This window comes from Drosophila miranda, chromosome 4, assembly GCF_003369915.1.
Source record: "Drosophila miranda strain MSH22 chromosome 4, D.miranda_PacBio2.1, whole genome shotgun sequence".
NCBI lineage: Eukaryota > Metazoa > Arthropoda > Insecta > Diptera > Drosophilidae > Drosophila > Drosophila miranda.
In genome coordinates, this window is record NC_046677.1 from 23,432,338 (window position 1) to 23,458,212 (window position 25,875).

Consider the following 25,875-nt stretch of genomic DNA (forward strand, 5'->3'; position numbering starts at 1 on the left):
TATTATTGAAAGAAGATTGAAAATGTGTATTTGAAGAATGTTGAACATTTAAAGAAGAAGATACATATACTACAGTTTTCATAGGTTAATGTGAATATAGACTCATTCAAAAGATTTAATACTGGCTAGAAATTGTGCTAAAACTAAGAGTGCATAACCTCTTCTATAACCAATATATATCTAATATAGTTTTCACCGGAATGACTATATTTCCAATAACTTGAAATTCATTGCAGCTTTATCAATTATCAACCCTTCTAAAATCAATTCCATGATGTATACTTTCTTCTGCCGAATAATAAACCACTTCATAGAACCCTGTAGATTAACTTATCTGTCAAATACCATTGCGATTTCCAGACGATCATAAAAAGGAAGCAGAACTTAGGTTTTGGCTAAGTAAATCCCAGAAATTCCCACAGATATTCTCTGAGAATGTACCGCGATAAAGAAAAGACGTTATAAATTTCAGTTGATATTATTTTCCATTTATACATACATATAATCGTATGGTTCTTGTGATAGCTTCATATCATTTTAGGCGCATGCAATGCTCAATTTTTGATACATACATATATATAAAGACTATAGGCGATAATGAGATCGTTGTATCTTTGTGTTAAGTCGCGTTTGATAGGGCAAATTCTTGTATATGTTCATAAATCATATGGGAATCACTACTACAAGAAATAATCATGAGACGTGGCTTGGATTAATGCATTGAACAATCCACGGATTGATTTATTCAAATATAATTGTAAAAGCTATTACGAAAACAGTCTTTCAATAACCAAGAACGGGCTTGAGGTTTGTCTGGGATTAATTTAAATGTTTGATTGATTGATTGTTCTATTGTAACATAACATTTGGTTTACTTAATTGGCTATAAGGTACCATATATTAACTTTAATTAAACTATAGTTACATGATAATATATATAATTAAATAATAGTTTACAGCGTTGACAGCGAAGTTCGATTCGACTGCATAATGTTTTGGAATTGTTTTTGTAGGAGGCGTGTGTGTTTGCAATACTATTCGTATCTGTATCTGTGTTTGCTTTGGCTTTGGCTAGGACAATGCCGGCATCTATATCTATTCCATATAGAGCCGATTGCACTATTTCTGACTGATAGCATCTCCACTGCTACTTCTACCTCTACTCCTCTCACTGGGTGCGATTGCGGGGTGTGCTGGCGAGGTTGTGGTTTCCTTTTGGCCAGGATTCGAGCTGCACTCTGTGCGAGGTCCGGGCCAGGCATTTCCCATGCCTGGCCGGGGCCAGCTCTGGATGACATGACTCTAAACACAAACCAAAAATTGATTAACTTTCGGTTCGGTCTCCATGCATCTCTCTATCTGCTCATGATTTCGTCGATGGTGAAACCTAGGGTGCGCTTGGGCTTCTCCGTGGTGGTAGACGAGGCGGATGACGACGAGGACAGATCCAGGACGGGCATGTGGTGATGTTGATGATGATGATGATGGTGGACCAACTGTTCAGGTTGAGGCGAGCTCAATGCCTGTGCTGGTGCCCCACCACTGGAAGGGGATGTGGGTGTAGTTGGTGACGTGGCCTCCTTGCTGCTCTGCTCGCTGTGGCTCTGCAGATGGCTCTTGAGGTTCGCCCGCTGGTTGAAGCTTCGCTGGCAGATTGGGCACTTGTGAGGGCCCTCCTCCAAGTGCGTGACCTTGTGTACAGCCAGGGTGCGGGACTGGCAGAAGCCCTTGCCGCAGTCGCTGCACTTAAAGGGCTTGTCCTTGGAGTGGATGTAGCGATGGTCCCGCAGATGATCCTGCCGCCGGAAGGCTTTGCCGCAAATGTCGCAGGAATACGGACGCTCGTCCGTGTGGGTGCGCTCGTGGATAAGGAGGTTGTAGGATTTGGTGAACTGCCGGTTGCAGTACTTGCAGATGAACTGCTTCTTTGGTCGGCTGCTGCCGGAGCCAGTGGCTCCTCCCGCTCCCGAGGTACCGCTCAGCTTCATGGTGGGCAGGGCGCCAAAGTGGCGGCCAGCGGCGATGTGGAGACCGTGCAATCCCGCGGGGTATGGCCTCACGCCATGGGGATGATGATGCGGATGCTGGTGTGGGTGGGCCTGGGCGTGGCCGTGGTGCGAGTGGTGGTGTGGGTGGGCATGGGCGTGGGCGTGGTGCGGATGGTGGTGTGCCTGGGCCTGTGCCGCCTGCTGCTGCTGTTGTTGCTGATAGAGGGCTGCGTTGCGGATCCAGTGATTCATTAGCTGCTGGTGTACTGCAACGGGATCGGCGCTGGCCGCAGCTCCGGCTGCAGCTGCCGCATAAACGGGATAGTGGGGATGTTGTTGCTGCTGCTGCTGCATCTGCAACCAGAGACGATGTTGCTGCTGCTGCTGTTGCTGCTGCTGTTGGTACTGTGCCATGTGCCGCATATGGAGCTGTGTGGCTACCGCCTCATCGGCGGTTGTGGAGTGGTGTCCCCTTCGCAGGGGCTCCTCTGTGGGTGTGTGCGGCGGTGTTAGCATTGGGGAGAGACTGCTCTCGCGCTCCTCTTTAATCACAATGAAATCGTCTTCGGCAAAGTCTGGAAAAAGATCGAAAGAAAGTGATTTTGTTAGATTCGTTCAACTCCAGATACATGTTGGGTGTGTTAGAGTAATCCGTTTTGCCGTCGCTGTTTTTTGCGGATAATTACCTTGTTCTCTGCTGATATTGAGCTCGTCGTCGACGGTTATGTTGCTGATCGGCGAGGCGGAAGTGGAAGACATGGTAATCCCCGTTTGTATTTGGTTTGAACTGATCTCGAAACTTCACTTGTTATTCACTGTAGAATCAATCTACTGTTTGTTCTCTTCGCTTTGCTTTGGTTTCTTTTCTGCTCTGTATGTTCCGTAAATTATTTACGTAAATGTATCTTTCACTTGTATCTGGTTGTTCAGTGCGATCTCTTGAATGCGACGTGCCCTCGACAACGTCTCGAAATAAACTGAATTTCGTTGCGAACGCCGCTCTCCGACTCAAACTCGTGTGAATCGTACGAGTGCTATCTCTTTCTATGCCTGTTCATCTCTCTCTTTCTCTCGTATACTCTCTCGCTGGCTCTCTCTCTATCTCTCTCTATCTTTCGCGCTGTGTGTGTGCGCGTGTTGAGTGACTTCTGCTGCTGTTGGTGCCTGCCACTACTGCTGCTGCTGGTGCTGCTGCTGCTGCTGCTGTGGATGTATCTGTATCTGAGAGTAGCGCTCGTTAATAACTGAATGCAACTGCGGACTCGTCGATCCGTTTTGAAGGCTCCGCGAGCAGTGGAATGGAATGGAGTGGAGTGGAGAGAGGAGCGAACGCGGACCGACCATCTGGGGTTGAATTTATTTGGAAATGGTAGATACGTCCACGCCTACCCTGCTGCCCAGTCGAGCTCTGGGATTGGCTGGCTGCCGTGCGCTGCTGTATCTGTATCTTTTGTGTCATTGTTGTTGCTATTGTATCTGCGCGTGTACCCAGTGCCTGGCCGGGCCGGGCCCCGACTCTGACTCTGACTCTCGTGACGTGACTCTTACTCTGGGACGACTCTGAGTATCCGTCTCCGTGGCAGTAAACAAGCGGAAACTGTTGGCCTGACGGTCGGACGCCCGTTGTTGCTGCTGCTGCTGGCTGCTGCTGGCTGCTGCTGCCGCTGCTGCTGTTGCTGCCTCCGTTGCTGCTGGCTGCTGCTGCTGCTTCTGCCGACTGGTGGCAGGCGGCAGTCGTCAGGCAGCCATTGCTGCCCGCATCCTTATCCCAAAAGCAAACCCAAACCAATCCCTGTCCAATCCCACCCAGGCGCATGTGCCAGCCGCAGCTGCATCCCCGCCAGGGAGCCCATCCACATCCTCGTGCCCATCCTCAATCCTCGTCTGTTTTCAACCTTTTTAATGTCGTGCTGGCTCCTCGCCCCAGGATATTGTAATCTATTGTCCCTGTGCTCTGCACTCTGCACTGTTTGTCCGTGTGATTCGTTTTCACTTAAATTTTAATTTGCAATACAAATCACTTTTTTTTAACGTTTACACTTTAAAACGGGAATTCAATTAGTGGCATCAAAGAGACTCACTTTTGGGCCAAAATAATGAGGGGATTGATGGTTACTCTGATTCCCATTTCCCCAAAAATTGAATATGGAAAACATATTTGCAATGGCAAAAGGGATAAACGGATTTCCCAGAGGATATTTAAGCAATCAATTTGCAGTATGATGGAATAATGATAGAAGTTTCGAACTTTTCCCATCAAAAGTGACTCCCTATTTGGGTGAACTTTTTACCAGGCATTGCCAATTGCCTTTAATGAGTTTCGCATTCGAAATGCTTCATGCTACTCAATTGTATCTCCAAATGAGCTATAATTGAATCGAGAGACAAGCAGGTGCAATTTATGGATAGCAGTGAAAGGTGAAAATTTTAAGGGTATTTAAGCGCGAACACTAAGAAAAGATACACCTGAATGTGGTTGGCCTACAGAAAATAGTTCGACGATGATTCCATGTTGTTTAGATGAAGATACTTATACAGACTTAAATATTATAAATAAATCTCAATATAAATAGTCTTTTTCATTCCACAATCTTTACACAAAAACTTAAAGACCAAGTGACGATCATCCAATTGAATCCTAATTCCTATTTTGGATTTCCCACACATTAAAAAATATTTCAAAATTTCCAACCAACAAATTATGGATATTCTTATCCCATTATCTCCTGCTTCCGAATTCCCTGCAGTACATCCCCTCGAATTTGACTTGTCGACTTGTCTTTCCCACAGCGTTTCCGTAATCTCCGGCTAAGCCATGAACCAAGCAAAACAAAACGAAACGAGACATTTCCCATTGATAGGTTTTACCCACTTAAGCACAGACTCAACGTAGGACCAGGATCAACATCAGCATCAGGACTAAGCCCATTGCGACACACTCCGTCACAGACTCTGGACTCTGGGATTGACTTTTCCTAGTCGCGTGATCCTCTGGACGAAAGCCAATTAAACAATATTTAGACAACAGGCTCAATAAACTTTCCCATCATCAAACATGGCTGAATCAATAGCCGCATCCTGCGAGTGAAGGATTTCCTCATGGCCAGATCAAATCTTTATTCTATCCATCACCATACATATGCACTAAACGACGAGTATGTGCGATGGGATGTGTGCCGTACCGTCGGATTCGTGGGCAGCTTTAGCGTTTGGCAATTGTCGCCGCTGTTGACACGGGGCAAACAGTCGGCGAACTTTTCCATTTCAAAGTGACAGGGACGGAGGGACGGACAGACGGTGAACGGTGACTCCTCCTCTGTGACGGTGACTCTTCCACCGACTGACTCTCTGACTCTCCGCTCTTTGCTTTTGGAGTCGCGCGCAGTAATTAACATCATGTCATAAGTGTACAAAGGCAAATAAATAAATAAATAGATAGATAAACACACAAACAGAGTGGAACCGGAGACACACATGAAAGACCCAGACCGAATATTTCCCAGCGTACATTCCCATATGATATATGGCGTGGCACTGACTTCCTGCTATTGCTGTTTGTTGTTATCAACACATGGCCAAAAAGGATTAGGATTCAGCTAACACACATGTTCCTGTATTTGCATATAGGAAGGAGACCAGATCTAGAGCCGCATCCTCAAATTCATCTTCATACATCCATCACGGAAACGGAAACAATCCAGAGATATACGCGGAGAGAGAGAGCTCCTTAAAGACCATAAAAAAAGATGGGAAGGCGAAGGCCAAGGACCTGCACTAATAAAGAAGTCATTGGCTGGGCCATAAAGCCATAAAAAACTATAAAACTGGCCCTCTGCTCGACATTAGTAGCCTGCCATTGTATCTCGACCTCGTCCTCTGCGAAAAGTTGGAGGAAAAAAAATGTAGAGCGTAAAAAATATAACAACGAGAGCAAAAAATCACAAAATCATCATAAAACCGAAAAATGACAACTTACTTACCATAAAAATCTGGCAAACACTTCGCAGAAGATGCCACAGAAAGACCCTCGGGTCTCCATGGCTCTACCTCTGACTTTCTGGACTCTGACCCGGTTTTTAGCAATATTTTGTGCATTTTTTGTTTTGTTTTGTTTTTTTGTATGTTTTTTCGTTAGGGCCATGCATATTTTATGATATTTTTTCATGTTTCCACGAAAAAAATTAGATTTTTTAGGCCAAAAATGTCGCTGCATTGTTAACGCCAGTGTCAGTTGCTGTTGCAGTCACTGTCTATGGGCAATAACTGTAAAATTACTTTTTAGTGGCCCATATGGGTCAGGGGTTTCGATTTTCGTTTTTCGCTCTTCGCTTTTTTCCACAAAATCGACTTTTTGTGAGTCAAGGCAACAAATTGGAAAAACTAAGAATAAACGTACTGATATTTTTGATGACCTTCGTTGCTTGGAATACAATTTTTTTCTTTTGAATCAGACCTCTTTAAGCTACTGGGATCTTTAGTTGATCTTCTAAGAAAGCATTGCACTTGCTAAGTAAAAACTTAAGAAAATGGTTGCTGGTGACCAACACAGTAAAACTTAAATGCATTTTCCTCTGAGTTAAACTACTTTCAAAAACTACTTAATTGAAACTTAAACTTAATTGAAACTAGTCCAAGAATCGTTTTCACAAAAAATAGAGCAGCAGAAATGTTTTTTTCCCAGCATTTTTCAAGGTAACTCCCTGAAGATCTATGATTTAGCCTTGAACATAACATTTTTCTACGAGTCAAACTTCCTTAAGCTACTGACATCTTTGTTTATCTTCCAAGAAACCAAGAATCAATGCCATCTCTAGAAGTCTTTTTTTATTTCCCTCCCATAATGGATTTCCTGCAGATGGGTGGGGTTAAAGTTAAATCCAACATCATTTTCTCATACATCAAGTCGAAAAGATAGACAGAGAGAGATGAAGATAGAGAGAGAGAGCGAGAGCGAAAGATCTTGTAAGAAGGCAAAAACTTGGTTCAAGGCTTAGCCTCGAAAGCAATTTGCAATTTCATGGCAAAACAGAAAGAGAGAAAGCCTCCGAAGGAGAAGGAAGGCAGAAGGTCCAATGAGGTAGAAGAAAAAACAATTTGAGTTATTGAAAATGCTTCCAATGAACTGCTGAACACAACACCAATTTCCCAGCAACGCCAAAAAGTTGCAAAAATTGTTCCACGGCAGTCCTTGAGATTCGCATTATAATTAGGTAAATATGGGCATTATACGATCAGAAGTCAAGGCCTGGGTGCAGTACGGGTGCATGCTGCATTGTTGCGATTTGAATTGCTTGCGAAAAGTATCTAAACACACCATAAACGCGTCACGCCCGCGACTCCTTTTGGGCCAGGCCAATGCGAAGAGTATCGCGGCTGGGCCATAAACGGGCGGGCGGGTGAATCGGCCAAGGACAAGGCAACCATAAGTTGCCACGACCAAAACCAAAACATTCGGTCCTCTACGACCCCTTCGAAAAAGGGGTGTAATCTTTACCAGCGTAATTAAAGGGGTGTTGATGCCCAACCCAGGTAGCCCTGGCCAGCCCTTGCCAGCCCTTCTCCTGCAATCCTCTCCTGTCTTGTCCCTGGGTTATGGTTATGACCAAATCCTGGAACTAACCCTAAATGTTCTCCTTAGGGTTCGCTCCTTTTGGCTTGCCTTCATTGTCTTTCACCTTGCGGTGGGCGCGACGCACTTTTACTCCTTCCTCGGCTTCTACTTCTACTCCGCTCTATTCCTTCTGCTCACCGGACCCGCTCACGCACGACAATAGTACGGGGAAATCGGAGAAACTCTCGCTCGAACAAAAGGAGTAGCCCAAGGATTAGTGAACTTCGCAAAAGGCACTTCTCTTCAGGTCTGTGTATTTGTGTGTGTGTGGCCTTGCCAAAAGGAGTCACTACGCATATCTTCTCAAAGTGTGTACATATCCTCGATGTTTCGTGTGTTGCGAATCCCAGGAAGGGTTACGGTTTTAGTCCAGGGAAGGGTTTATTTTATTTGTTAAAATAATTAGATTAATCCTTTGAGAGTTGACTTTTCTGGTCATATTAGTGCAGCGAGAGGCTACTCCCCCATACACACTATTTCCTGTAGCGAATCAAAAGGGTTTTTCGGTTTGGTTTGGTTTGAGATTCGTTACCCCCGAAAGGATTGCAGTTTATTTGCTAAAATAATTAGATTAATCCTTTGACTTGGAGGAAAACACTTTAATCCCACATTGAGTCTTCTTCAATGGCATGAAGAGTTGGTTCAAATGGAATGGGAATTTTCTGTTTTGGAAACATACTTTTTATTGAATAAACTTCAAATTGTACGGTTTTTGGGAAAGCCAATGATGATAGAGCTAATGATCTTTTCATCATGAAATTTTCAACATGATTCTTTAAAAACTTACCTTAACTCAAATATAACGTAAATATTCATCAATTAATCTTATATCTGAGATGTTCTATTCGGTTTTCTTGGTATAAAGGTATCCAACTCATCTTCTAATTCGACTTATACTCTTACGGATTGGGAAACAAGGTTTCCGGTCTCGACAAATTCTCTTTGTGCAGTGAAATTTTCTTCCCGATTTTCAGTAAATTTTATATCTTATATTTTCCATTCAAATTATGTGGAATCAGTGTTTTATTTTCTTTGGTATGCTATGTTTTCGCACCGTTGTTGGAACACACAGTAAGATATTTAGATCTCAACAAAGACCCGACCCAACTGGAGGCTCCTCCCACTTTTATATCTCCTTTTGGTGGACTGTTGGCTACCTTATGTGTGTGGTAGTACACCCCACATGGGGGGAGGCGGTCGCTTGGGAGCTTATCGAGCCCAGCGTCAGTCACCACATCATCAGCCTAGCAGTCGAGTGCTGTTTGCTGTCAGATCGTAAACGGAACCAACCCCGTATTTTGATAAGGGACACGAAAATGTCGCAAAAACAGAATGAGTTGGTAAAAAATCTAATGATAAAAAAAACGGCACACTGGGCCCCAGGTCAAGAGGGGAGGAGGATTGTTTGGGGGGAAGGGTGAAGCGATGACAACTGGGCGACAACACCTTTACGATGCCGGAGGCGGACACGGAGACGAAGCCGGAGCCGGAGACCGAGTCACAGGGCGAGCGAGCGGGTGGCTTTGATTTTAGCCGCCGCGCTTGTCATAAACATCGTCCGAGAGGGCCGCCGACCGCCGACTTTCATATTTTGCCGTCTGTTTCTCTTTTTTCCATTTATTTATTCCTTTTATGCTTTATTTGCGTTTGTGATTTAGCAATATGGCGGATGGGAAGGCTGTGCTGTGCTGTGCTGTGTGGCAGTGCATGTGGATGTGGATGGCTGGCTATATGGCCATCTATATGGTGGTTGGGTCGTAGGAATGGCGGTTGGGTCCAAAGTAAACCGGCGCCCGCCAATCAAAATGCGTGGCCAGTCTCAACCCATTGATGATAGATTCGATTGAAACCAAAAATATATTTCAAGTGGTCTATCAATCGTCTATTTATTGAATTGAAATATTCATAGGTAATTGAATGATTATCAAGCAAATGTCTTCCTTAGATTTCGATATGATGGCAGTCTGTGACGAAAAAGTGAATATAAATTAAAAAGAGAGGCTGCTTAAAAAGGGTTTTGGGACACAAATTGGTTTATCCATCGAATAGGAGGATTATCTAAGGATTGGGGTAACATCCAGGAGTTCTTTGCCGAGAAAGGAAGAAAGGATTCTATATTTATGTGTATGTATTTTTTTTTTTGTGAAATGTGATGCATGTAAACACGAGCCAGAACTCAACTCTTATAAGAACCTCACCTCAACAAAATGGTGGCGAAAACTACTCGTAGTCCCCAGGCCCACCAACAGTTGAAAGTCTTTGCTTTCGAAAAGATACTTTGATTAATTAATAATGGAATTGTTGTGGATCAGTTCCTTGTGGGGGTGCTTGCTGAGGAGCAGAGCAGAGCAGAGGTGTAGGGCTAATTGAAATGGCTTGAATATACACACAGCTCGGGTTGTAGGTCTTTTCAATTAGCCCAAAAACACCTGGGGAGTGTGTTCACGCTTATGCCCAGCCCCACGTCTCATTAAGGGAGTATTAATGAAAGGAATGATCCCGCGCAGTGGCCACCCATTGATAGATAACTAGTCATATCGCATGCACTAGAAGGGATACTATATACCACTGCGTAATCCAAGACAAGTGTGTAATTAATAATGCTCCATGAGCCAGTGCCCTTTTCCACTCCACTCCCACTCCACTCATTCCAACCGATGATCAATTTTCGATGATTTTCCAGTGAAGATCGAAGATCTTGTAAAGTATTCAAATTACGGGGCGACGAAAAGTGTGAAAATGCGTTTTGAACGACACGACACGTCGCACCCATAACATTCTGTGATTTATGATGGCAAAACATGTGCGACCCACAAAAAACACGCAGAGATCGAAGATCAGAGGACAGTGGAGGGGCACAGCGTAGATCAGCTGCAGCTCCACTATGATTCGACTCGACTCGATCCTTGGACATCCTTCAGCGCCACTTTCGGGGAGTGTCAAGTGTTTGTTGCTCCGATTACATGCAATGTTGGTTATCCCAATTCGGTTATTAGGGCAGTGTTTACAGTGCGGCGCTATCCATAAATTACTGTAGGCACAAGACCCAACTACAGAAGACCTCGACCAGAACCGAACCAAAGAGAAAGCACTTCTCGAGTTCAATTTTGTGGGGTAACCCGAGATGGAATCCTTGGCCGATAACAATTTCTTAAAACTCTCCATTCGCCATTGAGTTTGTTTATATTTTCGCTGAGACTAATTGTCGACATCAGCCGCATATTGTACGAGTACGCAGTATCCCCATCTGGTGCTCTCGCACAGACATTGAGGCACAGAGGCAAGTGCCTCAAGCTACAAGAATTTTGTAGGGAAATCACTTGGAAATTTATTGGTTAAAACTATGTCCAGTTACAGACTCCAGATTGTAATTCCATTTGTGTGACTGTGACTTTTGTGTGGTCTCAAATCGCTTTTCCTTTTCCATCTCAAGTGCTGAATGTGGAGTGTAGGGACGTGTTGCAGTTGCATTTTTTTATGACTACTTACGGCTAATGCGTCTTTCGGGGAACTGTTGCAGCAATACGGTAGTAAATAGTTGCACCACTCAAGTGGCTGGCTGGCTGCCCCGTCGAGTACTACCGAAACTCTTATCATCTAAAGATCCACAGATTGTTTGGTTTCGTTGTGACAGCACAGCACAACACAGTGAAGTGAAGGAGCAGTGTTATGGTTATGTGGTTGTTACAAAACAAAGTCTAAAGCAGGAAGATATCAGATATCTGAGTGCTTGTCCACAGTCAAAAATTTCGTTATAAAAATCCGGCAAGGAGCATATCCAATGGAATCTCTCAAGTGATAAGGATACAAAATTTGGAAGTACATCAGGCTCGAATCACCCCAAATCATGTCTCAAATAAGAAAGTATCTCATGGAAAAGCGAAATCTTACCTTTTTTGTTGCTATCTATCACATATGTACATTTAAACTTCTATGAACTTCGAAATATCCCTTCCCATCTTCACAGTCAAACCATTCTTCCCAAATAGGTTAAGGAACATGTAAATAATTATCTAATTACCTCTACTGAGTGTGCAATCTTCCATCTAAGGATATTTTTCCTTTCTTTAGTATCTTAATATCTCTCTGTTGAAACTCCTTTACTAATCACTCAATTCAATGGCCAACTAATCGAACTTCGTTTCATGGTTAACCCAAGATTGGCCACACACACACAGAACGACAACCAGAACAAGAAATAGAGGCAGACCCAAAACAGAGACAGGGACAGAGACACCTACCAGGTTGCTCCCCGAGGAGGAATCGATCGGTGCCGCATCCTGCTGCTAAATAGTTACAAATAATTATCTGTTTGGCAAATACTCGTACTCGATTCGGCGACAACTTCATCGATACGAGTATATCCAGTGTGCCTTCCCTCCATCCAAGCGCAATTGCCATTATCCATCCACAGCCTTGAGACGCTGCTTGCTGCTGCTGGGTCGCAGAGGGGGCGCGAGGTTAGCCCAAGTTTGGGTTTGAGTTTGGGTTTCGATGGATAGATGGATGGATGGACTTGATGGACTAGGCCAAACGAGCATATCGAATCTCTGGAATCCCGCTCTGTGCTGAAGTGGAATCCCGCTCAGCGCTCGGGACTAATGTTGTGATTAGCATCTGCGTTGACAAACACAGTAAGCGGTCCCAAGGCGAAATCTTCCACTGTAGAAGATGCCTTGCTCTTCCTTTGCCTGTGCCATTGCCTTGGAATCGGACTCGTGAGTTTCGTCCCCACCCAAGATGAATAATTATGGGCGATCTTTATGCTTGCACCGGCTCCTCGCTGGGACCGTTAATGCCTCGCCCAATACCCATTCCTGGGCGAGAGTTCTTGGCCAGATCGTTCCAGGCCGTGGGTTACCTGCGGCGTTTTGGCATTCCGAAAATTCCTGCTTCGACTTCGCCTTCAATTGATGCGCTCAGTGAGTCGTCGCATTGTTAGACAAAACGAATTCACGCGTATTCCGCCGAAACTCGCTAATGGTCACAGCGAGTCGTCCACAGCGGCATGTCACGGCACGGAACGGAACGATCCACGGATATGAGATCTCGGAGTGGTTCCGAGCCTGAAGATCTGCATGTGTGTGTTTTGCCTTCACCTTGGCCTCCGCCTGTGTTATTAATGATGGAAATTTGAAAATACAGAAGGTTCAATAATTGCAACATCATTGTGCGCGATGAGCGATGCTGAGGATGAGGATGAGGACGAGTCGAAGTTCTCCGATTTCTCAACCTTTGAGAGAGAGAGAATGAGATAGAGAGAGAAAGAGAGATAGTGACTTTGTCTCAACAACAAAGCTGTTAACAAATTGCCGCTTATACTACTCCTACTCTCGTATGCTTCTTCAAGCCATTTCGCCACACTTCCCGTACTAATACACGCGCGTCCATGAGAACATGAGTCCATGTTCCACGTTTCATGTCCTGAAAGATGGTTTTATTGCCGCATTTATGAGCTTCAGTACCTACTAGCCCTTCGAAGCAGATCCGATCGGCAGCACTGCATTTATATTGCAGCAATTTCGTATCAATTGAATATTTTCCACGAATGCACAAAGGCCATAAAGCGCGTCGCGTGGAGTACACATAGAAATAGGAGTAGGAGTAGTTGTAGGAGTAAATAGTATATGGATATAGGGAAGGAAGGACACATGCCTCGCCTCGTCTTCTGTTTATGCCAATTTTTACACGCTTTCAGGTCGAGTGTTCCACTGCCCGCTTCACCTTCACTTTGCATCCCATTTCCATGACCTATGGCCCATTGCCATTCCCGTTTTATTGGCCTCGTCCGGCGTCTTTTTGTCATCATAATTCACGTGTAAAACATGCCCGCCGTTCCGTGCTCTTCCGTTCCCTCAATCCCATTTTTGGCCCAAAAGAAGAGGATTGCGCGTGCGCGCCTCTCCATTTGTTTGCATTGAGCGCGCGAGTCACACGCCCCGTGCCCGGTGCCCCGAGCCCCGAACGCCGAGCCAAGAAATCAAGTAATGAACAAACACAAATGCTGCAAGACGAAGGAGAAGTAGAAGGAAGCCCAATGTCGATTCCCTTGAATTTTCGGCGCACGAATCAAGTTCTTTTAACACTTGCCAAACGACAAGTGGATACGGCTGCAAGAGTGGCAGTGGCCTTGCCCAAAATGGCCAAGACGTAAATTAAGAATGGACTGGCCATACTGAAAACACTACAATAGGGGGTAAATGTAGGTATATTTTAAAACAATTTCAAGTTAAAGGATGAAACTTAAACCTAACATTTATAATGGAAAAAGCAGCCAACTAAAATATCAGGAAGATAACAGTCTACAGATCATTTAAAAGTAGCTTTATTTTGTATATGTTTTGACCTATACCTTCTAAATTTAGTCTATGCTAACCAATATGAAAAATATCAAAGACCAAACCAATGGCCAAATCTTTTAAATGTTTAATAATTCAACTATTATTTAGCCTCATATTACTCATCTCTATCTATGGCCGCACCACTCGATTGATTATCACAATCAATCTGTCACCTAACTTTGAATAAAGAACTCAGCCTGAGAGATCTTGAGAGGGTATAGCTTACCAGAACAGAACCCATTGAAATGCGAGCTTATCTGTTGGAAACAGTGCAATCTTAGCCCTTCAGGGGATATACAAGTGGCAGTTAAGCTCCCGGCCGTGGATGTAATGCATGTTTGGGGACTTGAAGATATATATGTGACTATAACAAACGCCTCCGATAAGCTATCGACAATTGAAAGTAGAAGCAAGTGCCAACTGTGTGTACAGTCGATGGCTGTAACCAGCCTTATATCATGAGGAAGCTCGTCCAGCTCTTGCAACTACCTGGAGTGGCATGGCCAAACTGCAGCTACGTGCTTCTTGGCACCCAGACCAGACCAGACCAAAATTCAAGTAGCTTGTGTAGTTCAGCCTTAATGCGCCCATTGGCACTCGACGGTGCGGACAGGCAGGGACAGGAAACTGAAGCTCCAACCTAACCACTGCACCAATGCGCCACTGGAACTGTCGACCAAAAGGCCAGCCGGCACTCTTGAGATTGGTGCAGTTATCTGCCGCTGCCGACAGTTTGGCAACCAGCTACCCGTCATTGTCCGGCGGCACGAGTCCCACTGGGGGTCGGGGTACGGTACCTAAGTGGATGTGGAAGGGAACCCCCTAACGACTGCGACTGCAGACTTTCTGTTTGCCTTGTGTCCAGACGTTAATTGGATCACTGCCGGACTCCCCAGTAGGTCCTTTTCCCTGTCCTATGACTTGGACACAGCTGTCTGTCTGTGCTAGCTGACGCCCGCTGGGCACACATGTCCTGTCCTTTGATTGCCTACTAATCCCGGCCATCGATGCTCGGGACAGTCCTTGGTCCAGTCCAGTCGAGGCGACAATCGAAGTAAACAGCCAGACAAATGAGCAAACAAATGAGCCAACGTATGTGTCCTTAAACTGACAAAATTGGATCATAACTGCGACTGCGATGGTGATGGCAATGGCGATGGCGAAATGCTGAAATCTGTGCAAACAGCGCATTAATTAAGTCCTGCAGCGACATCGCTCGAAGGATGCCCACCAAATCGGTGGTCATTAAAGGAGAACAATGTCGGAGCGTGTGGCGTGAATTGCGTCACGACTCTAGAGCCTTGAATGGGGCAAACATTTGAGGGCCACTGACGTCATCTGAAATGAACATTTTAGTGGTATTACAGATATAACCTCTGCAACTTGGGAACCCTTCTATAGATACTGTGGAAGTCCACAAACAAAGGAACCAACAGATGAAGTAGGACATTGCCACCAAAAACAGAAGTATAACTTCTAGAATCTCTCTAAAAAGACCTCTCAAAATTATGAAACCCTATAAACTTAAACTCTAGATAAAACCAGAAACAGAAGTGCCTAGAGTATGGGAAGAGAACTAGGACTGGGAATGGGTGTGCCAGCCGAAGCCATTCCCATGTGTATTTGACCCCTGATATTGTCCATAGAGAGAGAGAGAGAGAGAGAGAGAGAGAGAGATCCTAAAACGAAAACCTATTCCCAACCGAGCAGCCTCTCGAAACTCTTTGAATGCTCGCAATATCAGCAATCAGAGTTTATAATGGGGGCGTCAAGTCGCTGCTGGATCCCAATACCCAAACTACCGATGCAGAGGGGCCTTCACGCACAGCCGGCAAAATATAATTATTCCCATGGGCACCTACTTATCGCTCGAATGTTCGTTTTTAATTGCTCTGTTTGCTTCGAATGCCACATTTCGCTCTGGCTCTGGCTCTTACTCTTACTCTTACATACGTTTTTTATCGAGCCAACACTTACCGAGAAAACACTTAACGTTAACTGGCTGTTATCGTGTTGAAGGGGAGTGAGTGTGTGTGCTAAGAGCCAATCGGCATCAGCATTGGGGCCTGGGAAGTGGGTCGATAGAACGGACGCCCACTGCCACACTCCCATACTCCCACACCCACTCCCATGTTCCATATCCACGCCTAACGAGCCATGCCATCTCCATCCAGAGACTCCAATCGAGTTGCTTCAGGCCTCTGTTCCCAAAAAACCCCCTATAGTTCTCTCTTCAGGGATGGGACAGGGGCAGCCACTTCAAATTACAGCCACTAATCTTTGCGGGCATGTCAGGCGGACTCGGACCCGTACCCGTACCCGTACTCGTACCCGGACACAGACACGGACCCGGTCCAAACACAGCCCAAAAACCAACCAGCAACCGCAGCTCAAAGAGCAAAGTGCACTTGACAGACAGCCCCAGCTGCGGCATAGGCAGCTGTTAAATGCTAAATGTATCTGTATCTCTGCATCTCTGTAGATGTCTGATGCATTTCGAATGCCAATTACATTTAGTATCGGTCCACATCGCTTGCGGTTCAATTAACGCTTACTACTGTCCATTATCGCTTTTGATTGTGTATGTGTGTTTTGAGGGTCTGTTTTCTCAATTGGCATCGCAATTCAATTGTCCAGTCGAATATCTTGAGGCTTTTCATAATCGAACGTTAGAGACATTTGACTCAAGTTAACACTTGCATTGATTTCTTAATGTGTGAAATGTATGCAGATGTACATTTGTATGTATGTATGTCTGATTTCGGGAGAGTTAAATGTTGTTCATTTCTGTGATCTGTTCTCATATGTAATAGGGATTAATTGATTTACATTCACATTGCTTGTTAAGCCGCCACATCCTGCCTACAAAATCCTTTAGGTGCTGCAAGCGATTCAATTTTTACTTTTATCAGCAGTTCCCTCAATGCCCCTTCATGCAGCCGCCAAAAAAATGGTCCAAGTCCTGTCGGCGAGGGCTTCCTCTTGAAACAGTTGGAAGATCGATCAATTCTAGCTGTTGCATGACACAAGTAGATATAGAGAGAAGGATGTTCTAAAGATATCTATTTTTCATTATTTTACCTTTCGCTTGCTCACTCTTTGGCATACGTTTGAGTTGAAACAAAAAGCCGCGCAGCCAATAAATTCAAATCTCAACAGGTTTAGTGGCGCCACATACACGACTAAAATCAACAGAGTGGCAACTCTACACATTCTACAATTGATTTGGCATTGCTACATCTAGTCTACATGGTTATACATACATTCTCAGTGCTGTAAAGCGCAAAATATACAATACAATGTAGTGCTGTGTTGCTCATGAGTGAGTGAACAAAAAAGAGTTGTTCACTTAAGTGAGCAACTGAACATGTTCCTTCCAAGCTGTTCTTTTTTGTTCACTTGTTATTTTTTGCTCACTTGTTCTTTGTTGTTCACTTGGTAATTTTTGCTCACTTGTTCTCTACTCACTTGTTGCGCAATTTTGCTCCTCAAAGGGCATTTTGCGTTCTAGCAGTTGTTGCTCATATTTGCTTTTACTTCACACTTTTTGTATTACCGGCAAAACTGTTTATTGAAAAGTCAGTATGTCGCTAATTCGAAGTATATTCGATACTTCGAAAGTATAGTGAAATTTGGAATCATTGCAATTTTTTTTTTTTAGTTTTAAATTTTTTGGATTAAAATTTAAATGTAACGTATTTTATTTGTGTCAAAATCTGTGGTGCAAAAATCGGCCTCATTTTCGTAAACGAGATTTTGATGCCGTTCGACAGTCTGGATCCTCACTATCCTGGGAGAGTTAGTCCTGCGCCGATCTGGCCCTAGTTGTCTGAGATATAGCCTTCTGAAGATCTGGATTTGCAAATCATTAGAATACTGGTTTTTTCTGCACGCTATATCTCGGCTACACAGCGGCCGATCTGGGCGTGGCATGTCTCTCCGTGATCGGGAAAGTCCTCAAAATCGACTGCCATCGGAAAAAAGGACATCAATTTTTTCACGATTTTCGCAAAAAATCATGATGGTTACATCATTAAATTTGCCAAAAATCGGCCTCATTTCCGTAGTCGAGATTTTGATGGCGCTCGACAGTCTGGATCCTCACGACTCTGGGAGGGTAGGTCCTGCACCGATCTGGGTCTATTTTTCTGAGATATAGCCTTCCGAAGATTTGCATATCATTAAAATATTTATTTTAGTCTTCCTTTCCTTTTAGCAGGTCGGCCCCTCCAGTAGCTAGGAATTCCTTGAGTCTCACGCTGCTTTCTTCCGCCGTAGCTCCACGTCCTCTCGCGAGGTCGGAGAGATGACTCCTGGCTGGACTGTGGCAGCCACTGGCTATCCTTTTGCGAGCCATAGCCGTAATGCCATTGCTGTGTCGCTGACTCGACAATGTGGCGTCCCGTCTGCTGCATCAGGGACCAGTGATCGACGGCGGAATTGTTGGTTCACGCCCACGGGAATCAAACGCTGGGCTTCAGCTTCAAGACGCGTGAGTGATTCAGTATATAATTTTTCACATATCTTAAAATACATATATCTTCCTCCACAGGGGACTTAAGTACCCCCGCCAGACGGAGTCCTATCCAATCATTATCGAAGCATATTCGGGACAGACCGAGTCCTATCCCAGCCAGACAGAATCGTCTCATAGCAGGACAGAAACGCACCCCTCGCAAAATCCGTACCCAACAGCCACCATGATCCTTCGTTCTGGCCATCGAAACAAGGACTTTGACTATGGCAACCATTGGAGGGACTACGCGGGCTACTAGATAGATTTCGTTAGTGTTAGGCTTAAGGATATAAGCGTCCATATATTTAGATAGTCGATACAAATGTTTTCCACTTGTTTATATATTTATACTAAGCTAAGTTATGATGAATAAAACTATTGAAAAATCATCCTTGCTGTTTTCTGTATCGGGGAAACTATCCCGATTACCAAAAGGCGTTGCACACCCAGATCGTTTCACAACTAGCGGAGAAAACTAGATACTTTTAATTGCCGAAAATGTCCTTGATCCTTGATAAGGACTCCATCAAATCAGGGAAATTTTTTCGATCACAGGAAGCCTTCGCACGCCCAGATCGGCCCACGAATAGCGGAGAAACCTAAATACATATGTATGGTTGGGGTTGGTCCTTACTGAAGGATCAAGGAAATTGTTAAGCTACCAATGAGGGGGAAAACAAGATATATATGTCTTAAGAAAATATCCTTGATCCTTGGTCCTTGCCAAGGACTCCATCAAATTAGGGACATTTTTTCGAAGACAGGAAGCCGTCGCATGTCCCGATCGGGCCTCGAATAACGGAGAAAACAAATCTGGCTTGTAACTGGCTTTAAAAATGTAGTTCAAGAAATCACCGATAGCGGCGCCACCGTACAAAAAAAAACTCGCGTCAAATGGCCAAAATCTGGATGGGATACCAGGCGAACAGAAATCAGCAGTAAGCAACTGTAGCGAGTGCAAAAAAATTGGTGCATACTTTTGGGGGACCAAAAATTAAAAAAAAAAAAATCAGCGACCTTCTGCTCATTTCTGTTCGCCTGGTGTCCCATCCAGATTTTGGCCATTTGACGCGAGTTTTTTTTTGTACGGTGGCGCCGCTATCGGTGATTTCTTGAACTACATTTTTAAAGCCAGTTACAAGCCAGATTTGTTTTCTCCGTTATTCGAGGCCCGATCGGGACATGCGACGGCTTCCTGTCTTCGAAAAAATGTCCCTAATTTGATGGAGTCCTTGGCAAGGACCAAGGATCAAGGATATTTTCTTAAGACATATATATCTTGTTTTCCCCCTCATTGGTAGCTTAACAATTTCCTTGATCCTTCAGTAAGGACCAACCCCAACCATACATATGTATTTAGGTTTCTCCGCTATTCGTGGGCCGATCTGGGCGTGCGAAGGCTTCCTGTGATCGAAAAAATTTCCCTGATTTGATGGAGTCCTTATCAAGGATCAAGGACATTTTCGGCAATTAAAAGTATCTAGTTTTCTCCGCTAGTTGTGAAACGATCTGGGTGTGCAACGCCTTTTGGTAATCGGGATAGTTTCCCCGATACAGAAAACAGCAAGGATGATTTTTCAATAGTTTTATTCATCATAACTTAGCTTAGTATAAATATATAAACAAGTGGAAAACATTTGTATCGACTATCTAAATATATGGACGCGTATATCCTTAAACCTATCACCAACGATATCTATCTAGTAGCCCGCGTAGTCCCTCCCTTAGTTGCCATAGTCAAAGTCCTTGTTTCGATGTCCAGAACGAAGGATGATGGTGGCTGTTGGGTACGGATTTTCTAAGGGGTGCGCTTCTGTCCTGCTGTGAGACGATTCTGTCTGGCTAGGATAGGACTCGGTCTGTCCCGAATATGCTTCGATAATGACTGGATAGGACTCCAGGACGGGACGCCAAACTGTCGAGTTAGCGACAGTTACGATACCCAGTGGCTGCCACAGTCCAGCTAGGAGTCATCCTTCGACCCCGCGAGAGGAAGAGGTGCTGCGGCGGAATCAAGGCGGAGAAAGCAGCGTAAGACGCAAGGAATTCCTGGCTACCAGAGGGGGCGACCTGAAAAAATGGAAAGAAGACTTAAATAAAGTAACAGTATTTTAATGACATGCAAATCTTAGGAGAGCTATATCTCAGACAAATAGGGCCAGATCGGGGCAGGACCAACTCTCCCAGGATAGTGAGGATCCAGACTGTCGAACGGCATCAAAATCTCGCCTGCGAAAATGAGGCCGATTTTTGGCAAATTTAATGATGATCATGATTTTTTGCGAAAATCGTGAAAAAATTGATGTCCTTTTTTCCGATGGCAGTCGATTTTGAGGACTTTCCCGATCACGGAGAGACATGCCACGCCCAGATCGGCCGCTGTGTAGCCGAGATATAGCGTGCAGAAAAAACCAGTATTCTAATGATTTGCAAATCCAGATCTTCAGAAGGCTATATCTCAGACAACTAGGGCCAGATCGGCGCAGGACTAACTCTCCCAGGATAGTGAGGATCCAGACTGTCGAACGGCATCAAAATCTTGCCTACGAAAATGGGGCCGATTTTTGCCAAATTTAATGATGGTTACATCGGGAAAAAAATTTATGTCCGTTTTTCCGATGGCAGTCGATTGGGAGGACTTTCCCGATCACGGAGAGACATGCCACGCCCCGATCGGCCGACGGATAGCAGAATTATGGCCTACAGAAAAAACCATTACTCTAATGATGTGCAAATTCAAATCTTCGGAGAGCAAACAGCAATCTTAGACAAATAGGGTCAGATCGGCGCAGGACCAATTTTTTGGAATTAACGTCGAAAAATGGGGTCGCTGGCCCAGTGTGGAATGGTTCAAAACGGAATGCCCAATACCGACGAAGCCGAGTAGCTAGCTTAAAAGAGAATTTAAGTACCAGTACTACTAATCGTCGAAGGAAAATTTAAATGGAATTTGTTTCTAATACAATGTCGCTGTAGTTGTATAATACTATACATTCTACATGTATTTGATGTACATATGTATGTAGCAATCATGTAAAATCTGCCAAATTCAGAGTTGTGTTTTCAATAATACAAGTATTTCTGTCAACTTTTTAAAAGAAAAAATAGCTGCAGCCCGTATCTGTAATTAAAAGAATGTCAATTATTAAGCTACAAATATAATTTAGTTAATTGTATTCAAAACGAACAAAGCTAAATTTAAGTAGTTCGATTTCCGTCTGGTCATGCCAACTAGCTATAAAGTAGTTAATTTGGCAGCACTGATGACTAGTGAAGAACCACAAATGCAATTCTACTGCACTGGCAGTGAACAACAACGAATTAACAAAAACCACTCGTATCAGAACAGCGTTCTTATAAAACATATACGAATGCATGTAAAATTAGATAATCAAGATGAAAGCAGTCGCGCGAGAACAAAGTAACGATGACAACGTGGTGGCGGATCAGCAGAAGCGTTTTAATTGCGTTGTGGTTAATCGTCATTACGGGAACCCCTCCACCAGCATTTGGTGGAAATGTGCTGGCTGTGTATCCGCACTTTGGTTTCAGCCACTTTAAGGTGGTAATGCCCATACTCAATGAACTGGTGAGGCGTGGCCATCAGCTCACTGTGATCTCGTATGTGAATCATCCCCATGCGGCGGAGTGGCCCAACTACGAGCAGCTTTTGATCTCTCAGGCAGGCGAGGATCAATCGAGCACCACCATCAATTTGGTGCCCTTATCGGAACACACACCGACCCGATCTTTGCTGACTCTGTTTTGGGAATACATTGCTCTTCATTCGGAGGGCCAAGAGTCCTGTGAGCGCCTCTACGCCAGTGGCCATGTGGAGACGGTCCTCAAGCGACACCAGACGAAGCCCTACGACCTCCTGCTCACGGAGTACTTCAATTCCGATTGCCAGCTGGCTTTGGCGAAGCTAATGGATCTGCCCATCATTGGCTTGAGCACGTGTGCGCTAATGCCCTACTACTACGATCGTATCGATCTGCCAGACACACCCTCCTTCATCCAGTCGGAGTTTGTAGGCTTTGCCGGTGTCCTCAGCTGGGACGAGCGTCTGGTGAACTTCATCCAAGCAAAGATGCTAAAGCTCCTCTACAAATATCACTCAATTCGGGCGGACAACGCCTTAGTCCGGAAGCATTTTGGCATCGATGTGGATGTGGATGAAGTGGCGCGCACTCAGACCGCCTTTATCTTTGGCAACCAGCACTACTCCCTGATGGGCAGTCGTCCGCAGTCCCGTCAATTCATAGAGGTGGGCGGTGTGCACCTTACCAGCCAAGCGGAGCAGGAGCTAACTCCAAACATTGCTCAGTTCCTCGATCAATCGGATGTCCCCATAATCTTCATCAGCTGGGGGTCTATGGTTCGGATCTCCAGCATCGATGTGGATAAGCTTGCGGCCATTGTTGAGGCTTTAGAACGGCAGCCCTTGCGCGTGATCTGGAAATGGGAGGCGGATGAAAAACCTAAAGTGGACTCTACTAAATTCCTGTTTGTGAAATGGGCTCCACAGTTGGCACTTCTTTGTGAGAGATAAAGCTTAAATCCCTCTGGACCACATACCTTATTGAATTGGGTCCGTTTTTCAGGTCACCCCAAAGTGGAGTTATTCTGGGCCCATGGCGGTCTTCTTGGCACTACAGAATCGGTACATTGCGGAAAGCCTATGCTGGTTACACCCATCTATGGCGATCAGTTCTTGAATGCCTTTTCCGTGCAAAATCGAGGAATGGGATTGAAGCTGGACTATGAAGACATTAGAGTGACGAGAGTAACGCAGGCCCTCAACGAACTGAATAACACGAGGTATACATCATTGATATTTTGGTATATAATCTGGCTAACACTATTCTCTCTATTGAAGCTATGCCACTCGATCACTTGGCATCTCCAAGATCTTTAACCAGCGTCAAAACAGTCCCCTAGAATCCGCCATCTGGTGTGTGGAGCATGTGATCCAGCATGGTCTGCTGGCTGCCGAAATGCTCCAGTCCCCAGGCATAGAACTCAATTGGTTCGTCTATCACTCGCTGGATAGTGTGTGCCTGATCTTCGTGGTGCTGATGGCACTGGCCTACAGCCTGTGCCACTTTTCTGGTGGTAGTTCATCAAAGTCTTTCAATGGCAATCGACGCAGGAAGTCAAAGAGATCTTAAGGCAAACTATGACATTCTTTATACCAATAAATATATTAAGAAAAAAGGAAGGGTGTTTCGTCTTTCCTGGCTTCAGTAGCGCAAGCGTTGCATGCAGTCTCTTCGACACTCTTCGAAGGTAAGGAAGTTGTTCTCCGTAGAGGCACAGCCCGTGTAGTAGAAGCTCTCACAGTTGCCCGTCTCCTTGTTGTAGGCATAACGCAGCTGACGTCCACGACAAAGACCCGGAGCTTTGGGCTGTTGGCAAGCTAAAGGGTACAACCATTAGCTTGGGATTTGCAGAGATTTCATTTACTCACCAATCAATAGCTGGACTTCGGCATGGCTTTTATTCTCCAAACTGGCTCCAAGCGTCAGGCTTAAACCCAACGCCAGCAGCAGCCAAAGTAGTCTCCACATCAGAATTAGCAGCATTATTACTAATTCATTAAATAATGAATCTATAACCTCCGTTTTGTGTGCTCCGTTCTGATCCGGTCGAGCGTCTGGCGTAGAATGTTCCCATATGAACTGTCATGCACTTTGACAGATTTTTCTCGGCTTTCTCTACGGTTGAATCTCGGGTTTTCTTTTGCTTGGCACGTAGACGTGTGTTGCTTTTTTGCCCAAATTCGTTTCCATTTTCAGTTTTTCTTCGTCTTTTTGCATATTTTCTTACACTTGAGTGAAAACGTGAGTTTGCGGCCGGGGAGCTTACAAAATAGAGAGGTACCTCAAAAGCAGGAAGTACCTTGGATGAGGTCGAACTTTGAGTGAATATTTCTTATGAAATATTCTTTAGATATTGCTATATGAAAAGTAACTATCTATAAACACGACAAGCTTTTCCTCTTACAATAATTATTAACTTTTGTCTGACCTAAGCGACACCAAGCCGAAGCTTTCCGAGCAAAAACGCAATCAACCGAAGGGCACTGCTGCATGATGCGCTTTTACAATTCTATAATTAACCTGAGCTAGCTAGATATCTAAACTAAACATATAACTTAAAAATGTTAAAACAGGATCATCTTTATCCATCAATCCCATCCATTATTTGTCGCATAAATTTGTTTATTCAATTTCTAACTGTTTTACTTAAAAAAGACAATTTAAAAGGCATTATTATTCGTACAAATAACAGAAATGATCGCTAGAACTAAATGAAAGTTAGAAGAGATATAAGAAATATTATGGGGAAAAAGTAACAAATATTATGGGGGAGGGGAGTAATGAAATTAAAAAATCGTTCTTGGTCATATGTTGCATTAAAATATACTCTTAAAGACTATAAGGCAACCCGATTTGTATGTTTTTGTGTGTGTGTGTGTGTGTGAGACATTAACAATGAATAATAATAATAATATGTCGTTATGTTAATAATATATAGTCGTAGATATACAGATAGAAAAGAATTTTTACAATGACAGAGCAGAGCAGAGCTCCCACCTACTTACAATTTACATCAATTCCAAAAACGAAAACTAGACATCCCATTCTCATTACATAATAATAGTTATAAACTCGTTAATAAATTCATTCTGTTGCACATCATAAGGATACATAAATATATGCTAAGACGATGAGCCGATGTGTGTGCGGGTTGTGCTTTGTGCGACTGCTACTCTTGGGGACTGGGTGGCAGCTTTGGAATTAAAGCTGCTGACTGTTGGCTTTGGCGTACATATGGCGCACTTAAGATCAATTCTTCTGTATTCTCCATTCCTCCTTATTTTCCTGTTTGTTCTCCTTTTTTGTTTATGATTGTAGCAGACGCATAGAGAGAGAGCATCGTCTAGGAAACACGAAAAATATTCCAATCCAAACTAGAAATCCTTATCCCATCCACTGACATCATCTGCGGGTGGACCCTCCGGATCGGGTGGATAGTCATCAAAGTTTGTGGTATCCACCACACTCTTGACTGTTGGCATGATCGGTGGCTCCAGTGTGCAATTTTGAAGGCCCCACCAGTAGAAGCCATCGAACCATCTATAAGGATAATTTTCGTATTAGTTGGGGAACTTGGAATTTGTAAGAGAAGAGAAGAGAAGACTCTGTTGCATTAGGACCCATTAATTTCGAAAGAAATGAAAAAGAGACCAATCGCCAGGAACGATTTCACATTATTTACAATTTTAAACAATCAAAATATTCTGATTCTAAATGAACACAGATCGGAGTTAATCCAATACTATACGACCTGAAATATGTGCTATATGTGTGGTATAACATACTGCTTTAGAAAACACAAAATCATTTTAACACC

The 25,875-nt window shown here is 44.2% G+C and overlaps 4 protein-coding genes and 1 long non-coding RNA gene across 6 annotated transcripts in view; 2 read left to right on the forward strand and 3 right to left on the reverse strand.

Moving 5' to 3' along the window:
• Positions 1-707: 707 nt before the first annotated feature.
• Positions 708-3,078, reverse strand: LOC108163823 (protein odd-skipped). The gene is made up of 2 exons (XM_017299311.2): positions 2,675-3,078; positions 708-2,563 (listed from the first exon to the last, which is right to left on the reverse strand). The coding sequence occupies exons 1-2, from the start codon at positions 2,745-2,747 to the stop codon at positions 1,356-1,358; spliced, it is 1,281 nt and encodes a 426-aa protein (XP_017154800.1). The 5' UTR covers positions 2,748-3,078; the 3' UTR covers positions 708-1,355.
• Positions 3,079-18,170: 15,092 nt separating this feature from the next.
• On the forward strand, positions 18,171-18,845 carry LOC117189035. The gene is made up of 2 exons (XR_004473092.1): positions 18,171-18,432; positions 18,493-18,845. It is a non-coding gene; the product is annotated as an uncharacterized LOC117189035 (long non-coding RNA).
• A 2,857-nt stretch (positions 18,846-21,702) lies between these two features.
• LOC108162420 (UDP-glucuronosyltransferase) lies at positions 21,703-23,677 on the forward strand. The gene is made up of 3 exons (XM_017297148.2): positions 21,703-22,997; positions 23,061-23,277; positions 23,336-23,677. The coding sequence occupies exons 1-3, from the start codon at positions 21,884-21,886 to the stop codon at positions 23,625-23,627; spliced, it is 1,623 nt and encodes a 540-aa protein (XP_017152637.1). The 5' UTR covers positions 21,703-21,883; the 3' UTR covers positions 23,628-23,677.
• On the reverse strand, positions 23,624-24,563 carry LOC108162421 (PI-actitoxin-Aeq3a). Its single transcript, XM_017297149.2, has 2 exons — positions 23,927-24,563; positions 23,624-23,875 (listed from the first exon to the last, which is right to left on the reverse strand). Exons 1-2 carry the CDS (start codon positions 24,039-24,041, stop codon positions 23,700-23,702), a joined length of 291 nt encoding a protein of 96 aa, XP_017152638.1. The 5' UTR covers positions 24,042-24,563; the 3' UTR covers positions 23,624-23,699.
• Positions 24,564-24,659: 96 nt separating this feature from the next.
• The window catches only part of LOC108162419 (cGMP-dependent protein kinase, isozyme 2 forms cD5/T2), a 35,951-nt gene continuing 34,735 nt past the window's right edge, over positions 24,660-25,875 (reverse strand). For both annotated transcript variants that reach the window (XM_017297145.2, XM_017297147.2), the window contains one exon: positions 24,660-25,598. In XM_017297145.2, the coding sequence (XP_017152634.1) occupies positions 25,433-25,598 (166 nt within the window). In that variant the 3' untranslated portion in view covers positions 24,660-25,432. The remainder of the gene's footprint in view (positions 25,599-25,875) is intronic.

Coding starts and splice junctions, on each gene's coding strand:
- LOC108163823 (XM_017299311.2), bottom strand. CDS start 2,747: ATGTCTTCCACTTCCGCCTCGCCGATCAGCAACATAACCGTCGACGAC. Junction 2,564..2,674: donor CAATATCAGCAGAGAACAAG/GTAATTATCCGC, acceptor ATCTTTTTCCAG/ACTTTGCCGAAGACGATTTC.
- LOC108162420 (XM_017297148.2), top strand. CDS start 21,884: ATGACAACGTGGTGGCGGATCAGCAGAAGCGTTTTAATTGCGTTGTGG. Junction 22,998..23,060: donor TCCACAGTTGGCACTTCTTT/GTGAGAGATAAA, acceptor TCCGTTTTTCAG/GTCACCCCAAAGTGGAGTTA. Junction 23,278..23,335: donor AACGAACTGAATAACACGAG/GTATACATCATT, acceptor TCTCTATTGAAG/CTATGCCACTCGATCACTTG.
- LOC108162421 (XM_017297149.2), bottom strand. CDS start 24,041: ATGCTGCTAATTCTGATGTGGAGACTACTTTGGCTGCTGCTGGCGTTG. Junction 23,876..23,926: donor CGAAGTCCAGCTATTGATTG/GTGAGTAAATGA, acceptor TGTACCCTTTAG/CTTGCCAACAGCCCAAAGCT.